General features: G+C 42.6%; 1 protein-coding gene across 2 annotated transcripts in view; it reads right to left on the bottom strand.

The window, feature by feature from the left end:
- Positions 1-2,745: 2,745 nt before the first annotated feature.
- The window catches only part of prickle2b (prickle homolog 2b), an 87,891-nt gene continuing 66,163 nt past the window's right edge, over positions 2,746-24,473 (bottom strand). Inside the window, exons 1-8 of one of the 2 annotated variants that reach the window (XM_026168629.2) lie at positions 21,329-21,834; positions 15,575-15,758; positions 11,137-11,250; positions 10,276-10,413; positions 8,188-8,391; positions 7,405-7,591; positions 5,502-6,386; positions 2,746-5,345 (exon numbers count right to left, since the gene is read on the bottom strand). In XM_026168629.2, coding sequence (XP_026024414.2) covers positions 4,399-5,345; positions 5,502-6,386; positions 7,405-7,591; positions 8,188-8,391; positions 10,276-10,413; positions 11,137-11,250; positions 15,575-15,706 — 2,607 coding nt within the window. In that variant the 5' untranslated portion in view covers positions 15,707-15,758; positions 21,329-21,834 and the 3' untranslated portion in view covers positions 2,746-4,398. Of the gene's footprint in view, positions 5,346-5,501; positions 6,387-7,404; positions 7,592-8,187; positions 8,392-10,275; positions 10,414-11,136; positions 11,251-15,574; positions 15,759-21,328; positions 21,835-24,473 lie in introns of those variants that run through there. The other variant, XM_026168628.2, reaches the window with a different exon arrangement.

Genomic DNA, 24,473 nt, shown 5'->3' on the forward strand with positions numbered 1-24,473 from the left:
GATCACGAAACGATTAAACCTCTTCTTCCTGACACCTAGTTCGACTATCACCAGACTGTAACTTCTTTGTACAGCGAAGACACCTAACCGCTCATGGCTCTAAATTACACGCTTGGCTGACAATATGACTGTCACAACTGGAAGCATCCAAACCACTCGAGGATTATCTCCCCACCATCCGCTATCTTGAATACGGCACAGCGCGGGAAGCATATGGCTGCAATCTGTGGCACCCTTCAGTGTACGGCTTCCATTTGCTTTTAATTAAACACTTGGAGACTCCCCCCCCCCCACACACATACACACACACACACACACACACACACACACACACACGGGTGAGGGACTAATAAAGAAACAAACTAATATGGGCAAGCAGTGATGATGTAAGGGAAGCTCGTGTTTCAAGAGCAATAATATTCACGTTATTGAAGGCAGACCAAAGACTCTGACTCTCACTGTATGTCTCAGTACCTTTTAAGTAAAAGGATTTGAGTGACAGACACCCCAATGATATACAGTCTGCAACATGAAAGCTTAAAGCAGCAAAGTCCATATTTACTGGCCAGGCCATCAGCAGCAGTCAGACATAATGTGACTCATATTTTTGCAGCTGGCTTTGCGGTATAATGACAGACTAATTCAGATCCATTCCTTCCCGTCAATGAGTTATCTGCACATCCCCAAGTAAACATGAAAGCTGGGCTACACGCCTTAGTGGCTGAGTTCAGGTGAGGCAAAAATACTAATGTGACCATTATGCCAACAACATTAGAGCTTCAATGGCTCCAAGTCAGGAGACTGGCATTTGCACACCTTGTTCCAAGTGTGTATGTGTGTGTGTGTGTGAGGGGAGAGGTGGGATTATGGGGCTAGCAGCAGTAATCCCCAGACCACATGGACATTATCAGTCCAATTTACAGTATGACTTTGCTTAACACTTTCCAATACCACCTGCTCTACTGTACAAATAATTAACCCTTCTGTGCATGTCTTGTTGTTTCTATTACCATTTTAAATCTTTTCTCTTTAGTCAGAGTATTCAAAAAGTAAAATACTTTTGACATTGCAGATTTGTTTTGAATTTAAGTGGACTTAAGATGAAATAAAAACTGTCAGAGCATCCATCAAGATGTTGCCAGGAAATCTAACGAACAGGTTTTCAAGCATGGCTGAAGAATCTTACTTGGCTTGAGTCAGCAAGTTTCCCTCCTTAGTACCATTTCTCTGGAGGTGGCCACAGTTGGAGGGGGGGTGTAATTGGAAGTCCCCACGTAGTGCTCATTAGCAAGCAAATATACATCATCTGATATGTCCTCCAAATTGCTCATTTCATGTAGCACATTGTGTTCCTCTGCTTGGTAATTCATGAGGTATGGCACTAGTTACCTTAACAAAGTACAAAAACAAACACAAAGTAAAGTAAAATCCATCCATCTTCTTCCATTTATCCAATTCAGAGTGGAAGGGGGCTTATTCCAGTTGCCATAGGCCAATAGGCAAGGTAACCCTAGGCTGATCTGTCTCTGTGTGCTCTCTAACTGAAAACCATTCACAAGCCCACAATCTCTGGGTCTTCAGCCAGCTATAAGAAGAATTTAGCTTAGTATTCTTACTACAAACATCATGGCAAAAATGAGGAGACACAGAAAGAGGAAGGCAAAGGGAATGATACAAAGCATGAGGGTGTAAAGAGTATATTGTGGACTGGCTTTCAGTTGGTAAGAGAGCTTTACACAGGATGTACGATGGATGTCGAGTTGGCCTTGCCTTTGGATTAGTAAAATATTAGCCAGTGAACCATATCTCGCGTTGTCGCAGTTGTTTGATGTTCGGCTGCTAGTGATCGCTTACTAGCCAAGTTTTTAATCCTGAGCTAAATTAGCCCATTTCAACAAGTGCCTTTGATGATGCTAGCAGACTTGCTACATTGGTACACCTGCTCCTGTTGGCTATCTTGTAGAGCCGTACCTTGGCTTCTAAAGATGTGTTTGCTATCAACTTGCACTGCTGTCCTTCATGTCCTTTAACATGGTAAACTTTGAATAATGTTTTATTAGCTATAATGTTAAACTATTTCAGTATGTTCTGATGTTAATAAGACACCAGGGAATGATTGGCCCTAGAAATGGCCCACATGTGCAGCTTTCTTTTGGGCTCTGAATCAGGGCGAGTCGGGCTGCCTCAACATGGCCACAGGTTCACATAATATGGGCCAGATGTCAGGTGCATTGTGACATTTGGGCCATATTTGCCCCTGAATGAGACGCAGATGTCGTAAGTATTCCAAATTAGACACAAGTGTGTCTGGTTGAGACTGAATATGCAGCTCACCCTCACAGAAATGTAATTAAATGTCAGTGTCTTAGGCATGATGAAAACCAGCTTTTAATTTGGCCAATTTCAGGAACAACAATGTCTCAGCCACCCCATTAGCATGGGTAACAAAGAATATTTGTAGCATCACCAGGTTTCAATAACTAAATCCCTAGACCTTTGTCAGCAGTTTCCAACTTGTGCAAGCTGATACAATAAACCAGAAATGCAGTGGCATCTGTTTCCAGGACAATGGACCTCTGTGTGTTTGAATATGAGTGCATACACTGTTGAACAATTCATCTGAGGATGACTCTAACTGGCTTCTACAGCCCACTGTCATTCATTTATTTATTAAACAGATGGACAAAGTGACTCTTTTGCGCACTTCCCCTATCTCTGGAGAGAAATACAGGTCACTCAGTGAAACTCACTGAAGTACTCTTTTATTCCAAATGCAGGACCAGGTCAGCCAAATAACACATGCATAACATTGTTTTGGTCATTTTTCTATCTCTACATTATAGATATTTAATACATAAATGACTCCAGCTATACAAATATAAAAATATGTGAGGCTTCATTTACAACCATATGTACACTGACTTCATTAACTTAAGTGAAATTATTAATTATTTTATCTATTTACATACTATTAAACTGAATTCAATAGTACATTATATCCTATATCTAAATCACATTGCATGAAAAAGCAAAACTATACCAATCTGGTAGTGTACACTCGTTTGCTGCGTGGAAATTAAGTTTAAAAAAAAAAATTGCACCTCAGCTTTTGATAAACATTGGGACTTGACAAAACTGCACATGTAACTGTTCGCCTTAATAATCAGGAGTTATTGTGAAAAGTTTAAAAAAAGGAAAAAAACATGCAAACACTTGTTTTCTTTACTGTTAACTGACTGTAATTCATCACTGACTTTCAATTACATCATAATCAATGATAAATAACACTGAAAAGTTGGAGTAGGTGATTTTGTTTTTGTTCCAGATGGAGAATTTTAGTGTACACAAGGTGAACAACAGCCCTTTTCAGACATGGGATATATGTAACATTGCTAGCTTCATGAATTTGTTTAAGTCAGAGGGTTCTGTCATTCAGATGTAGGTCCATTTTACATAAATGTTCTCATGGCTTCACTCAAAGCACTGAAGGAAGGAGACTGTCCTCATGTCATATATACGTAGTAAAATCTTTAAAACTTTCTGTCTGTAATCAGCTCTCATTTAATAAATATATATATGTCTGCCAGGTCGATTTGTAGTCATGGGAATACATCCACATCCACACATTTTTGTAAACAGATTAGACACTTTATAAACTGTAGCCTAAAAACTATAACAGGTCATTTGTCTAAAGTCTACAAGGTCATCATCCCTGTCTCCACGTTAAAGATAATTTATTGTAATTTAAAAACCAAGTGCCACAAAAATCTTGCAGCTAACTTACTGCAGGTATGTAATATGCTCAGAAGAAAGACTTCCATAAACAGCTGGAAGCAAACTAACTTGTTTACATTGCTTTTTAATAATGTTTTCTGAACAGGTCAGAATAGGTTAAAGTCATCATTCACAGTCTATCTTCAGTACGGTATGTTAAGATTATATATACATGAAGTCACTGGTCCATGAGGTATGCACTGACCAGCATTGGTGCTTAAATGTGGAAAATGCAGGATATTAAAACTTTTTCCGGTGTGTGGGGGAAAAGGTCAGTTTATTGTGTTTAAGTTTTTTAAAAAAGGAATGGGTTTGTGGCTTCCTTGAACAGAGTGAGACCATGAGACACCTACTGAGAACTGGTGTCTGATTTGCCAGTTACTGGCTTTTTAACTTCCAAAATAATCATGTCCGTTAGTGAGCTTAACAACTCAGAGCAGACACACATAATCCCTACTATTGTCCAAGCCAATCCATTAATATTACGGCATACTTTCAAACTTATCCAGTGCTTTGTAAGATTGGCACTGCTGAAGTAACATGTTCAGATGTTGCTCGATTAAAGGTAAGGAATGCATGTCTGAAAAGGGCTAAAAAGTTATATAATGAGCAAATGTCAAGATATTAAGAGATAATGCAGTTCTTGCTTTTTCTGCGTTTGCGAGTGTGTAACTGCCCACTACGGTTGGGTCCTCCCATTCCTGCGTTGTTATACTTGTGGACCAGCTCCTGGTTGCTGAGGTAGCGCAGCTGGATGGGCCTGGGTATCGGTTCACCCAAGAAGTAACCTTCATCCTCTGATTCTGAGGATGATGAGCAAGTGGAGCACCAGTCATCGTCATCATAATCATCCCAGGAGTACTGATTCAAGCCAGTGCGTCTGTTGGCCCCAGGGTTTTGTAGACTCAGGTCTGAAGTGGTCCTGGGGCACTGCCTGAAGAGTTGGGGCTGGTATCTTCCCCCTCCTCCTCTTCCACCAAACTGGTCCCTTGCACTCCTTGGTGGCGGGAAACAGTCATAATCCTCTCGGACATGTAGCTGTGGTCTTTCTTGAGGCCTTTGTCTTTGCTCTGCCACCAAGTGGAGAGCGTTTTCTGAACGAGAACGACGGGATCTCCGAGAGCGGTGATGGTGGTGCCTACGCCTCTGTGGAGTCTCTTCTGGGGCATCTATCCGGATACTGGCTCCCCTTCCTCCACCTCCACCACCACCTCTACCCACCCTGCGCTCACTAATGGGAGGCAAGCGTGAAGCGTTGGCGTTGCTCACCAAACTAAGCCCATCTTCCTCCTGAAAGGTGAAGCCAGGTGGTAAACGAGTAATGCCCATACCCATGCCAGAAGGGTCACAGTACTGCATCTGGTATTGAGTGGGTCTGCGAGGGTTCATTTCCATATAGGACTGACCAGCAGTGAGACTGTGAATAGACTCAGAGCTGCGAAACTGCCCTGAGGAGTTGAGGGTGTCCACATGACTTTTCTCAGACACATTCATTCCAGAGTCTTTGCTCAGGTCCGGCATAGAGAACCGTGAAAGGTGCTCCTGACGCTTTCCCCCAGCATCTGAGTTGCCTGTAAGGAAACAGAGTAGAATTTGGAGAAATGACTGCCTTTTACTCACTGTCACTTTAGCTTGAGGAAACATCTTAATATGCAACAACATGCAAACACACCAAACAGAAACTGTAAGTCAAACCAAGATCTAGTGAGTACTACTACCACACCAACCTGTAGCATTGGAGAGAGCCAGAGACTCCATGGATCCTCTTGGGGTCTGCTCTAACGGGGTCAGTTGCTCTGTCAAGTTAAGTGCATTTATTGGATTCCTGCTCCTTGCTGTTTGTTGGGTAGTTGCTGAAGGCCCCGCATCTCTGTCCCTCTGAAAACCGTGCAAACTAATCGAACGCTTGTCTGAGGAGAAGCCATTGTGTTTTTGAGTGCAGTGGGACACCTCAGTGAAGCTCTTTTGGGTCCTCAGTTTGGATGGATAGTACTCTTCTGGAGCTTGCTGTTGGAACCACGTCTCATTCAGAGAGTGGCCTTTCATGGCTGAAATAGGCGGTCGCTTTAAACCTCCATTCTCCTGGATCCTGTAATCCTGCTGTTGATTATTCTGTCCAGAGCAGGTGGGGTTATAGACACTTCTGACATTGCACTGGCTAAGAAGCTGGAGAGGTGTGGGATTAGCAGTTGGATCAGATTGGGATTCATAAGTGTAACCATCGCCTGCTTGCTCCTGGTTCTGCCAGGAAGGTGGCTCACGAGTCAAACTGGGTGTTTGGCTGGACAGACTCAGAAGATCCATTTGTAAAGATAGTGGGTCCACTTCCCCTGAACATCTTTCAGTCTGCACCCCGCCTCCCCCTCCATTCTTTGCTGTTTTAGAGCTGCGTCTGGACTCTCTAGTGGAGCGAGCACTTTGAAAGGCCGAATCAGAAGAGTCGGAGCCATTAGGCTCTTCCCCTAGACTGCATGAGCGGGAGCAGAAGATCTGACCTTGCTTGGGCAGGAAAGGCCGACCCAGCAGAGAGCGTTTACAGCGTGCACAGCAGAAGCAGCCTTCTGTAGCATGCCAGTGCTGCCCGTCATACGTCATCTGGCCTTGATCAATACCTGCAGGAAAGATAAACACATAAATGACAGATACTCATACACATGTATTCAAAGGGCATAACATTTAAAAATTTAATTTAAACCAGCTGTGTTGTGTAAAATTGCAGCATACTGCAAGTAGCTTATACAGTAAGAAAATGGAAAATTGAGCTAGAGGCGGCAACTTTGCTGTGTTTCAGGGTAAACTCATTATGACGCTCGCCCAGCATTGTATAAACACATAGCATTTTGAGAATGTTTCCAGTTGTTGCAGGGGAAAAGAAAACCAGCTATTTGCTAATGACTGCCATCTGGATTGAGAGTGCTTTCTGGTGGTTTTCATTTGTAATCAGTTTTATTTTTGAGGCCAAATACTTTTCTGTATCCTGTCTGACTAATAATTACAGCGCAAATCTGTAGAGAAATATGTGCCAAAAATCACACCTGGGCATCCTGTCCTGGGAAACACACACGTACGTGTGCAGTTACACATGCATGCACATGAGCACAAACTCGAAGACAGAAAAATTGCTTATAGGAATGTTTCCAGCTGAAAAATCCCCCATTTTCTTCTCTCGCTGGGGTTGTCTCTACACTTATCTGGCACTTTATGCCTTTATAAACTTAAAAAAAACAAAAATAGCAACCAAAAACTGGCCCATAATTTGAAAAGTCACGTGATAGTCATCCCTTTGCCCTATGTTGAGTTCCACACTGCATGATGTATATTGTATACAGTTCTGTGCTTTGTAAAGGTAAGTCTGTGGTGTTCAGTTTTGCACCCCTGCCACAAATATTCTGAACTTTATTCCATGAAAAAATGCTGAAAACAAGACCACAGTCATGCTACTGTAACTCTTTTCTTCTCTGTGCAAACTTGCATCTGAATCCTCTTATATATAAATTATGTATTTGGAACTTTAATAACCTTTCAGCAACCAATTCTTTGCATGAGCTTCTAGTCATTAATGCAGTCCATATGAACAGTGATGGAAACAATAGAGGGAAGTGATGGATGATGGGGAGTGAGGCAGCATACCAATATGTTCCCCGCAGGAATCGCAGTACTCTGCATACAGGGACTCGAAGCAGGAACAGCAGTAGGGCCGTCCCTCCTTCATGATGTAACGCTGACCCCCCAGCACCGTCTCGCACTCAAAACAGCAAAAGTGCTTCATATGCCAGTGACGGCCCTCTGCCTCGGTGCACTCATCTGCAAAGATGATCTAAGAACAAAGACATAAGAAAGAGTATCGTTTATTGAAAGTCCATAGAGATAAAACCTCAGTTGGGTTATTACTGCGTGCTGAATGACAGGACAAAGACTGCTTGCCCTCCCACTCCATACCATTTTCTCCTCTGCAGCTTGGCGCTCTTAGATCATTCTTTGTCGCCAGTTCGTGTAGGAGGCTAATGTGTGTGAGGAACTGAAATCTTGGTGGTGCATTTGCTTTTAATTACGCTGCTGTTAAACCGCTGGGATGCATTTAAGTGCCAAAAGAGTCCTTGTCCCCATTTGCAGAGTAAGAGTCGGCGTTAATGGGCTGGGAGATCAGGATATTGAAACTCAACCCCTTTAAACTGGATAAACCTCAGCAGACATTAAACTGTGACGGAGTGTGCTGTGAACTCGTAAGCGTCGTATGACAGCAATTTGGTGTGTATATAGGCATGTGTAAGTGCAGAGTGCATGTGTGTAAACACTATAAATAGCCCTGCTGGCACAGTTACAGGCACAGCTTGTCCAAGGGGGTGACGTGTACCTATTAAGACATGACCATCCGCGTGTAGCCTTGTGTGTCTGCGTGTGATGTGCGTTTACCTCATCGCAGGCAGTGCAGCGTGGCTTCAGCCTCTCGGCGTGGTGCCGGCCGCAGTAGATCTTTCCATCCTGGTAGAAATAAATGAGGTCCACCAACAGCTCGTTGCACATGCTGCACACGAAGCACGCAGGGTGCCAACACACACCGTGACCTGCCCGGGATGCGAACACAGCGATGTCTCCGCCGTTTATCTGGCCTCCACACTAAACAGAAAATGAAATGAAACAACTGAATGATTGCTGGGTTTATTTGTCACAATTTACCAGCTTTCTCTTACTGCACTGTTTCGTTTCTTATTTAAAAAGTGTCTAAACCTCAAAGTACAGAATTGAGTGAAACGCTTCTTTGATACAATAATGTAAAATCTTTGCATGTGAAAAAAAAAAAAAAAAAAAAAAACACCCAGCAAGAAGTCACATGGCTCAAATTAGTTTTTCAAAGCATAAGGAAAGCTGAAAGTCCATGCCTGCAGAGCTTTTTTTTTTTTTTTAATGAGCAGACAAGCCAGCATCCTGATTTGTTGTATGGCATCACTGATTGCTTAATGTAAAGTAATTCCTGTTAAAACGGTTCATTGGAAACAGGACATAAGACAGTCTAATCCAATTTGCTCCATTTAGAGGGATGGAATTACAATCTAATCTGACAGGAAGTGAAAAACTGTAAAATTGTTTTAAATCTGGGATGAACTCCATTTATTGGACCTTTAGTCAAACTTACTGGAGCATCAGAGGATAAGGGCCGCAATTCCTACCACTGTCATCATCACTTAATATCACCCGTTACTTAATTGATAATACAATTGATAGATTGGTCTACAAAAAGTTACAGTCAAGTAATACATATACTAAAGCAGAAGTTAATAGCTGTAAATTGGTTGTTCTGTCCAATCAATGGCTGGAAAAGACAGTTTAGCCTCACAAAAGACACCAGAAACCATTCTGTTAACTGAAAATGTTTCACGGATTAAACAGTCACATCAGCGCTACAGAAGATGCAACAAATAAAGAGATTTCCATGAACTTAAAGTCCACCTTCTATTGGATCTCTAATAAGGTCAGGCTAGTGCTGATACCAATCGAACATGCCGGATCAGTAAATCTCTGTCTGTAACACAATTATGCAAGTCGAAAAGGCTGCGAGCACAAAGGTGTGTTCTGGAGGTGGGAACCAGAGAGATAAAGAATTTGAAGGGCTGGTGGAGGACACTGGTGGGACAAACGATAGATTTATTAACAGAGAGATATGTAGGGAAGATTAAAAAAAGTGTGATAGAGGCATGGAGGTGTACAATCAGAGAAGACGGGAAGATAAACGAGCAGCAGCACCAGTAAGACGAGAGGAAAGGTCAGGCAGGCAAAGCAGATTTAGAGGGGTGGGAAGGTGGAGACGGAGGTAGAGTTGCAATCAGGTTATCTAACTGGCACAAAGCCTAGAGCTGCAAGAAACCAAAGAGAGGGGGGGAGAATTCAATCAATACAAACTCTCCCAACAATCCACTCCCTCGTGTGTGTGTGTGTGTCTGCTAACTGGATAAGAAACACGAGCTATAAAGCAGCTGTACACCCGGAGCACCAGCACAGCACTGAGTATCTCCACCTTGTTTGAGCTTGTTGTAAATAAAATGACAAACGGCCAGTGGATGCATTAAGTGTGTGTGTTTATTGTTAAACGGGAATTCCATTCAGCTCCAAACTTCCATTATATAAGAGTACAAACACTAAGCATCTAGAGAATTTAGAGCAGTCTAACTCAACTATAATGAACTCAGCTGTATTTCAGAATTTTTATAGTTGGTGAGGCATAAAAAAAAGAAAATAAAGTGCGGGCACCATACCCACACACATCACTTTAAGAGTTTGAAGTGAGACAAGGTCACAATAGTAATTTAACTGCATCTCCCTCATTTATATACGTCAACATTAAACCCTGCTGACATGCCAGCAGGTCGTTCCATATGTCTGCCACATCACTCACTTCTGTCACTTCTCTGTCCACATAGAAATGACATTTATAAAAAAAATAAATCAATAAATAACACGGAGGTCAAATGTATATTTTATGCTTTCGACATTTCTTTCAGCTACCTGTTCGCAGATCGCCCCCATCATCGTCACGGGGAGTGGGCGGACGTTGCCCCGACCCAGGTTTTCGCGCTTCCGCTGGTTACTGAAGAGCTTCAGCTCTCGCTTCTCCTCATCATCCAGACTGTTACAGTAGCGCACCTGGATGAAGATCACATGCCCATGAAACCACGAGAACATGAACTGGAGCGGTGACAGAAAATGGATGGATGGATGAATGAATACTACTTAAAGTGAATAGAAGTAGTTTTTTTTTAAGATTTCAATATCTGTATAATGTTTGCCAGGTCAGTGACTGATCCCAGAGTTGAATTAACTGTCATCATGTTTTTGTCATTGCTAAGAAGTGCTGATATTGTGCTCTGCTTTTGCTGGGTGCAAATTGTGAATCAGGATTAACCAGGAACCACGTCACCAAACGAATAACTGGCTCTCAGATCGCAGCTGATGAAACGACTGACCAATCAGATTAGTAGGTGGAATTAAGAACCCACCCACTACCTGACCACAAATTGGTTCTGTGAAGTCCCACTTAATAAAGTGAAAAGAAATAACAGCTCAGGCTGACTGTTAGCCTAAACTAAGGTGGAAACAGAGCCGACCTTCACGGGGATCCTGTCTTTTAATCTCTTCAAACAAACTGTGGTAATAATTTATTCATGTAACCAACTTTAATAGGCAGCGATAAACACTTCCCTATCTCACCCATTAGGGAGACAGACTCCATTTTTAAAGCATCTGTCTTCTCCCCGCTCCCCCTCTTATCTCTGTATTGCCCTGAAGGAGGTGAGGTGATGGATGGATGGATGGATGGATGGATGGATGCATGGAAGGTGGTGGGGGAGGGCATCTGTTTGGACTCACCTCATTGTCGTGGGGCGGGAGCTGATTGAGCAGCTGTTTGATCCTGTATTTCTCCCCTGGGCTGTTCACGTAGGGCACCTTGTCCTCAGGCAGGGAGCTGTAGTACTGATGAACCTGAGGGCGAGACGGAGAACATTTGGACTGAGGGGCTGTTTTCATTACCAGGTAAGTGCTCAAATATTCTGCAGTAAGTGACTTCTTTCTTTTGTTGTTGTACCATCTACAAAAACTGAGAAATTTCAGCCTTTATTTGATATTGTTTTGATTTTATCATTTCAGGGCTAAAAAGGTAAAACTGTGCAAGGACCAAAGTATCAAGATCTGCCACTGGGAGTCAGTGTCTCTCTCTCTCTCTCTCTCTCACTCACTCACTCACTCACTCACTCTCACACACACACACACACACACACACACACTTTGATTTATGGCCCACCAGTAGAGACTTAATGGAACCCCACCTCTCCATCTCTGCACACTGACAAGGGAATGCATTACTGACCTGTCACAATTACACACACACACACACACACACACACACACACACACACACACACACACACACACACACACACACACACACACACGAGAAAACGAAATAGTGTTCAACACGTATGCCCCCAGCAATGCAAGCGTGTGGCAGCAGATTAATGCTAATCTGGACATTTCAAATTACTTGGACATTCTTTACATCACCACAGCAGACAATGAGTGTCATTTCTGTGTTATTTATTACACTCTTTTTATTACACTGTAATGAGGGGGGGCTGGGGTATAACTGAGGTCAGGCAGTTATATATGAATGTGACTGGCGAGGGGGGCAAATGAAGAAAGCCACAGGGTTTTTAAAGAGAGGTTTGAGGATAGATGAAAAAGAGAGAACGGGTGAGAGGTGGAGGAGGAGACATGAGAGGGAAAAAGTTAAAAAGATGTGAGTGTAGAGGAAGATATCTTTGTGTACGGAGAGACGCAAAAATGGGCAAAATGTACACAGAGGACTTTATGAGAGAGACAGCATGTGTGATCGATGCTTGCTGACAAGATCACGTCTCTCTTGATGGCCTACAGGTCAGCTGAATGGATTTACCGACTAGCCTTGTCCTTGGCAATAACACAGTCTGCCACACAAAAACAGATTAACGCAGACGTGCATCAGTGTGTAAACACCCGAATCAAAACTGAGCAGCTTTCGAAAACTCTCTTTAAAGGTGCGGCATCACATCCAGCATCAAAGACGATCTTCATTTCCTTGAAGTATCCACTTGTACAAGCGTATTTGTTACTGGGATGAATTTATAGCAGGAGACTCTTTGCTGTAAATGTAACCCAATTCCTTCTGCTCTGCTTTTGTTGGCTGTCTGCTTGCGTTGGCAATGGACATGAGATCTGTGCTCAGGAGCACAATTTAGGACGGGCATTGAGGGTGGGGTGGAATCTCTGGACAGTCCCGAAACGACCGACTGTGGTCAAGTGCCGATATATTACACAGCACTGACAAACAAAAAAGACAAACTCGTGATGCACGCACACACCCACTGTTAATGATAAATTACAAAACATGCTTCCAAGAACAGCAGGGTTACAATCTGGAGGTGAAAGGCACACTGCCCTGAGGAAAAGATCTAAAGAAAGATACACACACGTACACGCATGCATACGCACGACACACACAAATATTCCAGAGCGAGCTAGAAGAAGCAGCTTGCGATAATAACTGTAATCGAAAACAGACGGAAGTAAAGACAGGGCAGAATTTCAAACTGTACTGAAGGGAGTGTTTTTTAAGGCTGAAGCAAATGGTAGGACTTACAGATGAGTGACAAGAGAGATTGCTTCACACAGCTGGTTTCTATTGCTGTTAATGGCCAGGCAGGCAGGGGAAAAAGACACCACCAGGCACCAGTTCTGACATTCTCACAACAAGCCACTTTGCAGCGGTTAGTAGACACAGATATTATATAGCTGAGAAAATACTGGTAGCTATAGTCAAACACTGCGGAGGAAAAAAAGGGTGTTTTTACTGTGAAGAGGATTTAACAGCAGTTTTCATTCATTTCCCTCCTGTTCTCACGTCTTTGCTGACATGTGTGAATGCCCATGGTGCAAAACTGTGCCAAACACCGCTAACATATGACACCTAAACACAAAGCAGAAGTGATGTTTATAGGAATATTACTAGCTTTAAAGATACGTGATCATGATCCATGAAGTAATAGAATTTGGACAGCAGGGTGGCACTAAATTTAATTTTTAGAATCGCAGCCATCTATCGATGTCAAATTCAGCAAATATCAATCTCGCTGTGGTGCAACAAAGGTAAAGCGAGGAAGGTAATTCAAGTCATTAGTCCTCTTCATCCTCCAGGGACTATGGATTTTTACACATTTTCTGTCAAATACCCAACTAGCTTTTACATCCACTGACCCATCATTTACTCGTCCTTCACGGCTGCTGGCTGCAATCAAGTCAGAGGCTGATGGTTTTATTGTTCTTGATCTCAGATCGGAATGAGTCCAATTGCCCTCTGGTCTATTTTGGAAAAGGTCAAACTGCCCTCGCTTCTTTCTCTACCTGGCGCTTTTCTATTTAATTCATCTACTTCAAGGCTCTCGGCCCATGTTAGAACCTGACAGAGATACAAGTTTGCATGAAAAACCTAAAATTGAATTTCTATATAGACATGGCACATGGAATTGATGCCTAGCAGTTTCAATATTAGACTGCAGCTCTTACACATGAAGAAAACGCTTATCTCTCACAGACCACTGCTAGTTATCATTCTTGCCCTTGACAAACGGTAACTTGGCAACATCCAATAAATCTATTTTAAACGATGAAGAGGAGAGAGCGAGGCGACTAGCGAGGGAGGAAAATGGCCCAATAACATGTCAAACGCACAGAATAATGGCTCCATTTGTTGCTAAAGATTCTTTTGCCGTGTCTGCATTTCAGCACCCTGATAGTGGAAAGTAGAGCTGACGGCACTGTTTGGTTGACAGAAACAATCCCAAGTTATCCCTCAGACACACCTGACTGACCCCAGTCCTGCTTAGAAATGTCTCATTACAGAATAGCAGTACATCACTTGAGGCTGAACAGGAGACAGATACAGTTCTGCGGTTCAAAGCAGGAAGACTCTTGATCTGCAGTTTTTAACCTGAAGTTTTAGCTTTATGTCCACTCTCCTGAAAAAAGTCACACCAGGCCTCCACAGCTTGAATGATTTGTCATGTCAGGGTTGGAAGACAGAAACTGCTACAGCTTCTGGCACATTTCATGTGCTGCCTGCTGCTAGGTTAAAGCTAGAAGTGATTCAGTTTAACAGTCTAATATTCTTTCCATTCTGATGATCAAGTCAATCAAGTATTAAAAAAACAATCCTGAATCTCTTCTCTAGGCTGTTTAGCATTCTGGTCTTGCCATACTAATCAGCCCAGTCCTCTTTATTTCCTGAATGTTCCCGAGGTTATATTTTCACCAAATGAGAACCTAAGTGACTACGGAGTTGTAAGCATGATCCTGGAGAGGGATGAATAATAGCTGGTCTCAGTCCTTTGAGGTCGAAACAGTGTGCCAACAATGTACTGACCAGCTCAGCTCATCAACAAAATGAAACCGGCTTCAATAAACGTTGTTATTGTCCCATAAAGCTGGAAACCCTCCCACGTGTGCGCACCTGCAGTTAAGTGAAGTATTGTAATAGAGGATTTTCTGCACGGGTCCATTTTATGTGCTTATGTATTAACGCAGGCTTAGCTTTGTGGTTGTGAGGGCAATGTAACCTACTGTAAACATGTTTGCAGGGAGAAGGAATTGGAGATTAATTTAACTGCTGGAAGCACATAATCCTTGTTATCCATTAGCTGGGAGAAGGTGCAGTCAGCATGTAATATATGCCGACACATGGCGACATGCAGGTCTAAACGAATAGTTGGAATTTGTATTAGATTTCTGATTATTGTACTAAAAGTGTGTTATATATTTGAACTAACACCTGGCTGTGCATATCTCTGAAAGACTAAGCTTTAACCCATGATCATATTTTACAACACTAAGCCTTATCCTAATTCACTGTATAAACTTACACTGCTCAACTGCCACTACAGTGTATGGTGAAATCGGAGCTTTTGAAAGGGCGCTGTAATGTGATCCCACGTCTTCCGTCATTTCATTCACGTTCAAGCTTTAATTAGCCTCTGTGTTGTATTCTCTACACTGGAGGAAACGAAAAAGCTGTGGATTCAAATGCTCAACAATTAATTTCTTACAAAAACTTCAGCTTCACATGATTAAAAAAAAATAGATGAAAGGATTGGACCGGTACACACAATTACACATATTTTACAAAAAAGGTGACAAGAGAAGTGATAAGATGGCGTTACTAACAAGACTGAAATGCTGGAAGACCGTGTGCTCCATAGCAGAATAAGACTAAACATACCTGTTCAGGTTTGAGACCCGGTGGAACCCAGGCGTACTCCTCCAAGGCACAGCCTGAGTCATCATCCGAGGTTGAGTTCCTCTGGAAGTCGTACATCAGTTTGGTGACCGTCTTCTCCATCTCTACGGGCATGGCTGTCACTGCATGCTCCTCACGACGACACTTACAGTGTACACAGATCTTCCTGCCGGTGACAAACAAACCCCCCCCCCATCTGTCAGTTCAATGTCACATGTGTGCTTACATGTGCAAATTAAGGACAGATATAATGGTCTAGGAAAAAAGCAATCGTCTAAATGGTAGCTTTAAAGTCTGGTTCATAGTTTGGGCAGTGTTGTGCATCTAAACCTCATGATATCCCTGATCATTATTAAACAAGTTCTGCGTTTGATAGAGTGATGTATAAAGAAGAACAAGAGGTCACATGGTGTGAGCCTCTAGCATCCATCATTAATAATCGAAAATAAACCATTAAAAAAAATCTTTTCTTTCAAAATTAGTCCAAGAAACACAAACTCGAAGTCTGTGAAACAACTTTTCCCCCTCCACAGGCACTCTTATTCATCTCAGTTGAAATGTCGAGGATTCCCACTGTGGGTTCCCCAGTAAAAGAGGGTGCCACAAATGCAATGCTCATCACTCGTCTGCGGTATGAAGATCTACTGTCAAGCGTGCCTTGGAAATAAGCCGAATACAGCCATCGACAGTGATGGAAAACAGCACTACACAAACACAATACACAGGCACTTTGCTATGTACAAGGTTAGCGAGAACCACTTGCAGATGCTTTGCGAGGACAGTGCCCCACCCCCATTAGCCAAAGGGATCCACCCATCTATAACAGGGAAAGCAATCTGTGTGAGAATTCCCACAGAAAACTTAGATGCAAGAGCAAGGTCAAATTAAGGCACTAGGGGGCCTATAATCATTTGAGCTGCTCTTTCCTATAATTTTCCTAACCCAAGTTAGAATATCGCCCCTTCATTTCCATAAAATAATTCATCACCAATCACAGTACCACTGTCTGATTTTAGCTTCAACACCAAATACAGCTCATTTAATCATTACAGGATTGAAATTAAGCTTATAAAGAATGATTCTGGGTTTGACTGCTCACCTGTCTTGTTGATTTAAAAGCCCATAACATCATTGCTGTTCATCAAAGTAAAGCTGTATTTTTGCAGACACCTCAGCTTGTAACTGTGCTACTATTAGAGTCAGCTGTGTATGAGATGGCTCAGAAAAGGATCGCAATATATGGGTTCAATACTTGAGTGCATGGGCCAAAATGAAAATGTAGCCCAACACTACCAGGTCTGCATTCTGATGCAAAGCATAGAGACAGTGCAACCATACAGATCGCCGTGTCCTTGACAGCTCTAAACCCTGCAAATAGAAACTGGGTGGGCAACGAGGTCACATCCCACTAACCCTTGCTGCCGCTCAGGCGGCCAAACCGGTGAGACAATCCCATTACCTTCTCAGAGGGATGCTGGCTTGTCTGAGAGACAGCCCTATGGAGGAGCTTAGGGGCAGTCAGGACACTGTAACACATCCTCAGCCATCCAAGGTGTCAGTCTATCCGAACAAATGAATGCAAAGTAGTCTGCAATATCTGGCTTCTTGTGAATCAGTTCTTGCAGTGTGATATATTCAGCGTGTAACTGCTCGATATTTCTTGCAGACTTAATTTTTAAACCTTACGGTACTTGTTGAACCTGTTCCCACTATAATGACTACTGAGCAATTAAGTCTGATTGGAATTTCAATCTAGGTACATGTGCAGAGTCAATCCTATTTTCAAACACTGCCACTGGATATGTCCGTAAGCCTTTCTTAACTTTGCTCTGTACTGTAGCTGTGGACTCTTGAGTCTGTTGAGCTCACCGATGGGTGATGGGTGCAGGGCTGCGAAGCTAAGACTCAGTCACAATAACAGTTGGCACTGTCCCAGCGTTTGTGTCAACTACCTGTTAACGTAAAGTGCTCTGAGCCAAACGGCTATAATGCTTCATCGTGTCTCTCCCTGAAAAAAAGCACTTCTTGTCCAAGGGTTTAGCCTTAGTTAACAAAGCTCAAAATCCAATTTGACTTAGCAGTGATTGATTTGAGTGATGAGATAGACAATGAAACACATGGAGCTCACTTTATTTAGTTCGAGCAAAAGGTCTTACTGGCATGCCACAACTAGCCACATGCCTGTAATATATGTATATATACACATAGCTGAAGATGGATGAGAGATTATTTAGCGACAGGCAGAAGCCTAAAAAGCTCATGCTTTGAGCTCCAGCTAAAGAAGGACCTCTAAACATCTGTTGTCATTGTGCAAGGGCAGCCACAGACTTCACACACTCACTACATAAATATTAAGAAAATGCCTGAAGTGGGCAAATATCCCTGTCATGAATATTGATGACCATGATAAACAGAACAGATGTAGATGAAGTCATCAATGAGCTGTCAAGCAGGCAGACTGGGAGAAGGGTGCTTAGCAAATCCCAGTCCCAAGAGGATGATGCCATAGCCGGAGGCAAAGCAGCTTGCCTCAGTACAGCCCAGCACTTTCACAGTTATTACTGATTTAAAGATGATTTGCTGGATGGGAACAGAATCTCATGAATCTATGAGAACATACACAATCACAATGAAAATGGTCAAAGCACAAGGTGGATCCACCACACGAGATAAAGCACATATGAACACTTAAAGGCAGGTATTTTGTCCCTGGGCTAAGAAGGATGAAACCTGAAAGAAAGCCTCTTCACACCACACCTTTCATGTGTCCACTCAGAAGGAGGTGACCCACATCTGTACAGATGTGGGTCAGAGAGACTTCAGAGAGACCTTCCTCCAAACACGTCCTGATTTTCTCAAATCAGAAAAAGCAGAGTCTGTAGACCTTGAGGGTCCGTTTCCCCTGCTTTCCCCATGATTTACATTCTTCATGGACATGCCTGGGATTTCCCCTCAACTGAAACGTAATCCCCGAGCTTCCCCGTGTAAGCTACATGAGTTCAATTAAATCAGATTTAGAAACTCTGGTAAAACAAGTCAAGCGCATCACTGACGCCTCATAAATGACTGAGATATAGGGAAGGAAGTAAAGAGGCTTGTTATTTTTTTCAAATGTGACTGGGCTTCTTTTTTTTGTCCCCTGGGAGAGCTGATATATCATTGGTCAATCGGAGTGAGGGTTTTATCAAGCCCATGGGGTGGTTGGGGTATGTTTGTGGTTCGCAATGATGTCAGTGGACAATGGTTCTTATTTCAAGTTAATTATAATCATTATTCACCGCTGCAAGATGAGCACCGTATCCCAGGTAACGGGTAATTTTAATACGTAACTAGGGTCTACTGGGCTGCTCTACAATTGCGTACAGTTGTTTTAACTGTTGTCAATCAGTGCAGCAAGCTCTTTAGCAAGCACAGTCTCACAGTTTAATGAAACAGGCTGTAAGATTAAGTTGAATATCTGAAGACAAAACAAAAGTGGGCTCAATGAATTTATTTATTTTATTGATTTTAGAAGCCTGAAATGTGGGGTTAGGCTCTAGTGCTGATTTAAAGGTGATTAAGTTTTAGGAAGGTAAGTTAGGTACTAAAAAAAACCCCATCTGATAAAGAGCAATTCACAGAAGTGCGTCTTTTGAGCAGAAGTCGTCATTTTCTCCCGAAACCACTGCAGCTTTTCCATGGTATCAGAAGGTCAGATTAAAATCTCATCTTTAAATGCAAGCTCTACACAAAAAGCAGAGGTTGCATGATAAGAAGGGAGAGCGGAGAGGACAGGACAGCTGGGCGCAAGGACACTCCAAGTGTTTTTTTTGTCCCCCCCCCTCTTCTTCTGCTTTTGTTTTCTTTGGAACAAGAAGCGGAAGAAGATAGTCTTTTGTCTTTAACGGCCTCTTGTTAAGCAAATGCAAGCTTTCCGGCAGTAATATTTGAAGATAAATTTTAAAGGCGCTTTGAGAAACAGCCCTGCTTTCACAAATTATAGCTATACAAGCTACACAAGCAAACAAAGTCGTACCTATGGTCTACATTTTCGACTTCAGAGCTATTAAGAGTTAATCACAGGCAAACACGACTGAGGTGTCTCTGGCATAACCCAGGCTTGATAAAGGCATTTTCCATGTGTGGCCAATTAGCAAGAACCTGCTGCAACGTGCTGCTGATGGCCAAGATTAGGCCCGCACCCACCTGTCATGGCCACTTATAGATTAGCCTGCTCTTTTGAACTAGGCCCTGGTCTACACTAATGGGCAACATTATTTTACAGCATGTTCAACAAAAAAAAACCCCAAAAAAACTATTATGTTGGCACTGAATTTTGACAGTGTGAGCTGATTTTTTAGTAGATGATTGACAAGTTAACACAGCAAGGGCACTTTGAATTGTCACAAGCAGCAAGAGCACCTGCAAAACCAGCTGTCAAAGTCTGTAATGGCCAAAGTTTGAAAACATAACTCAAGGGATCTTGGATATTTTAACAGTTGTATTATGGGAAATGTAGGCCATCATATTGGACCTGAGTTGGTCCAATATGAAACGGAAGGATAAAAGGAGACTGTGTTTGCATAACATCACACTGGGACACTTTTTTACTATACATGAGATAGGCTCACATTACTCAATGTGAATTCTCAATAAATTGACAATACTTTCGATGGGATGGGAGGTCATGGAAGGGTCAAACTTGCATCAATACAGATGTTGTTTTGGAAGCACTCTGGTGACAGGTCGTTAGTCATTCTCTTTCAGTTCCCAACACACATTAAATGGCCTTGATACACTCTCAGAGAAAGTACAATATTGCTGTTATATCACGCTGACTTTTCTTTCAAAGCACCAGTGAGGAAAAGGCAGGAACCAATGAGCATCCGAATCACCACACCCCCAAAAGACAGTTGTGTATGTCAGAAATGATGTTGGACAGGCGTTTAGGTTCCTGTCAGTCTGCTCTCGGACCAGAGGTGCACAGCGATCCTGCAGCCAGCTGCCACACATTATTCCACATTATTCATTGTCGCCCATTCATGTGCTAATCAAGCGGCGCTTTTCACTGCTAAAAGTAAGTAATAAGTAAACTATTTTAACAGATCAATTAATCTGCATTGAGTTGTGTAATGCAAAGCCACAAAGACGTACAGTCAGCAGCAAACTTCAGGAGAAAAAACGACATAAATAATCAGACAAAGAAAAATACAGATCCTTCTTTAATGCAAACTGTCGAGAAGAAAATACTAATTTGCAGACCTTTACTCGGGCAGACTATTGTCTGTTGTGTCAGTTCAAAATACAATCCATATGTCACACAGCTACACGGTCCACAGCACACATTACTGGTCGGACCAGTGCGCTACAGGAGGTGGGGTGGGGGATATAAACCAGGGAGAACACGTCCACAGAGAGAAAGTTCAGCAATCTGCATTCAAGTGTTATTTACAATCGAAAAAACACCCACTTGTGAAACAGAAGAGTGCAACACCCTATAAAAATCTTGTAGAGGGTTCAACTTGTTTATACATTAAAAAAAAAAAAAAAAAAAAAGGCAGTGTGCTTTAACAGTCCTGCGATTATTTTACGCATAAATTCAAATCAGGATTAAGCCAGACAGGACTAAAAGTTCACGACCAGACTGGTGGCGCATTCCCCAATCAATCGAGCCTTTAAAGTCCCCGTCTCCGTTTGCGCTTTTACACAAGAGCTACCAAACAATAACACAAACACTATCAATAATGTGCCCCTTACCTTCTTACAAACTGCAACCGAGAGAAGCCATTACCGTGACCTCGGAGGCTTTGGTGTTGCGGGTTTTAAAATACGCGTTCCTCATTGCAGAATTTGTCACACAACTCCAACTCCAACAGCTTCGCCACGAAAACACGCCACTCTCGCCCGCTGCGTGATCCGCACCCCTCTGCTACATTTATCCCGGCCGTTTAAAAGCCTTTTGTCAACCCTCTCCTCTTCGCAAATACACTCTGGGGGGAGGGGGGGGGGCTCTGCAAACGAGGAAAAGCCCCAACGAAGAGCCAGTATGAAGTGCGTAAAAGCGGATTCCTCTTTTCAGTATGTCCAGTAAGTGCGCAAATTCCACCAGAGGGAGAAAAAAAACAGATTTTGTCGCTCAACGAGAATAACAGAGCTCTCCTTTGGCAGTAACGTTAAACACTGCTGCCGAGTCTCAGAGAAGATCGGCGCGGACTTTCGGTGCGTAAAAGCCCAGAGCGCTCCAAGAGCTCTGCTTTCTGCTGACAGAGCCACACAGCAGCAGCGCTTTAATCCTCCCCCCGTTTGTCAAGTGCGCTTAGATTAATAGCTCGATTCCGGTTTACCCTTTCAAAATAGAAGCATGGCGTCAAAAGTTTGGTTCACTGGTCGATCTATTATTTTCTTCCTCGTTTGTGTTTATAGCATTTATTTACGCATATTCAGTTTTATTTACTGAAACGCTGTTTCTTCTCTTTTTGACATCAAATTAAAGTCCGTTGCAGTGCAAATGATTCTGTGAAAAGAAGGCCAATGGACCTTAAGTTCTTATTTATAATAACATAACTAAAAATAAAAGTTTGCATGTAATTATGAAACCCACCGATAGCATGGGGGGCATCTACTTTAGTTTTTTCCCTCTTCTTTGTCAATTCATACCGTCCGTGATGAATGATTAATGAGTATAGAAATTTACTATTTTGTTCAGATATTGAGTAGCAAATATATTTGTTCTTCATGTAAACGTCATCACTTTTAGCATTTTATTTTCACATTTTGTTTCAAATTACAGCACAATGTCAACTTTCTATTTGAAGGCAGATTTGTTCACTTCCTGTGTTATTGTGGGCCCTCTCTGGTCTCCTTTCATGTGGCGCGCGCGCGCACACACGCACTTTTCTCCTCTGTCCTGCATGCTAATATGCCAGTGTGATGTCAGTAAGTCAGCATCCCTACACTAGTGTAATTAGCAGCATGAATGACTGGTGGTCTGGCAGGATTTGCATGTGAATCAAACCACTTGCCTGACTCAGTTGCTGGGGGCAAAAGAGAGACAGAAAGGGAGGCAGGAAAGAGAACAGCAGCAGGACGCTGACTTGGTCATGCAAGGACATGAGCGCTCATCCAGAGAGAGAGAGGCAGATAAGCTCTCTTTAACATGAGAAACAGACGTTAGCTGAAACAAAAGGACAAAAGACTTAGAGAGCAATGAAAATCCACTGTATGAAAAATGAATTTAGAGATCTTTAAGAGTTTCATGTCACACGTGAACATTTTGTTCCCTTTACTTAAAAAAAAAAAAAAAAAGATCTAGCTCACCAAAATACAGTGGACAATTGTTTGACGGTGTGTGTCTGTGTGTTCATAGTGCTGTGGCCTGAGACAGTGACCTCAGTCAGTACGCACACACATGCTAAAGTTCTCCGCTAATATGTCTCCTGCTGTAGCCAATAGTTCTCTAATTAGGCACGAATAATCCAAGCAGGTATCGTGTTGTGTTTTGAACCCACACAAAAAAAATGCAGCTTGCTAACCAAGTTATCTACAGTTAGCACTCAACCAGTCTTGTCAGAGTTCAAAACGAGTGGGTGATGTCATGATGCCTACATTCATCTTTTATATACAGGCTATGACAAACATTTGCAAAAGTTCTCAAAACATCCTGTGTTGTACTTTCTGTTACAGTAGGCATCTGCACAAGAACATCTGCCACGATGGCACTCACCCTCTCTCTTACACACACAAACATGGTAAATGAGAGATGAGGTGAAAAAAAAAGGTTTATAAAAGCCTGCGCAGACATTGTTGCTGATCCTTTCAGATGTGGAGGATGAATCTTGCAGCATTGCGTCTATAACTCCTTTAGAAATCTAAGAATACTAGTAACAGCTCAGGCTGTACTCACAAGCACTCCATAAGATTTTATAAGCCCTAAACGACTGTGTCCTGTACTCGTAACAATCAGGTTACGGGTCAGCTGGCTCGGGCCCAGCCGCTTTCCTCGATCATTCATTCCCTTTTTCCTAATAAACTGCTCCCAGACCTGCAGTGAGCTGTTTCAAATGCCACAAGAGGACTGAATAAAAGTGTAGGGGCCAGCTTAAGGGACATACCACAGATAGCATTGCCTGCATAGGCTGTTGGCATGCACAGAGAGCCTTTGCTTGGTAATTTTAGACAGTGAGCCAAACGGGTTTACTCCCTTCCTTCCTAAGTATGCATATTGTGTTTTTTTGTCTTTATCAAAGCACAGGATGAGCAAAACTGTAAATACATTAACCCCTGGGCTGGGTGCATATCTGAAATTTGTAAGAAAGTTTTACTGGCTCAAAGGATCTTATCCTACAAGAACATTAGTCAGGTCTTACCAGAAGGAAGGAACTGATTTATATAATGTCTGATATGGTCAAAAGGCATTCCTGATAAATCAGTGTCTTTATCTAGATTTGAAACATAGCCAAGATCCCAACATGGCCTCTGCATCTTTACTTCTCATCTGCTTTTTTAGGAACACTAGTCTCCTCTCCTTTCATGTGGCAAATGCTGATGGCTATCACCGTAGAGTCAACACACGAGGCAGCTGGGACTCAACCCAACAGCTGATAGCTCTGACATGCTGGGAGGGAGGTAGAGAACCAACTTCCCATATAGCCTCACTTCCCACCACTGCAGAAGGTTTCTTAAGTAAGTCACCAACTAATGTAAAAGCCCATTCACGGTCTGTGAGTGGTCACAAGGGTCCACGTGAAGTAATTTCGTTAACGGCCTTAATTCGCAGGGGTGCCCTTGGTTCCCTGCGTGGACGCCATTGTGCAGTTCCATACTGTCTAGACTACAAAATATGTCAAGTGCACATGTAACACAAAAGTGAACTGCACTATTATACTGTCAATCACATGTACTC

The sequence above is a fragment of the Astatotilapia calliptera genome, chromosome 5 (genome assembly GCF_964374335.1).
Source record: "Astatotilapia calliptera chromosome 5, fAstCal68.1, whole genome shotgun sequence".
Lineage (NCBI taxonomy): Eukaryota > Metazoa > Chordata > Actinopteri > Cichliformes > Cichlidae > Astatotilapia > Astatotilapia calliptera.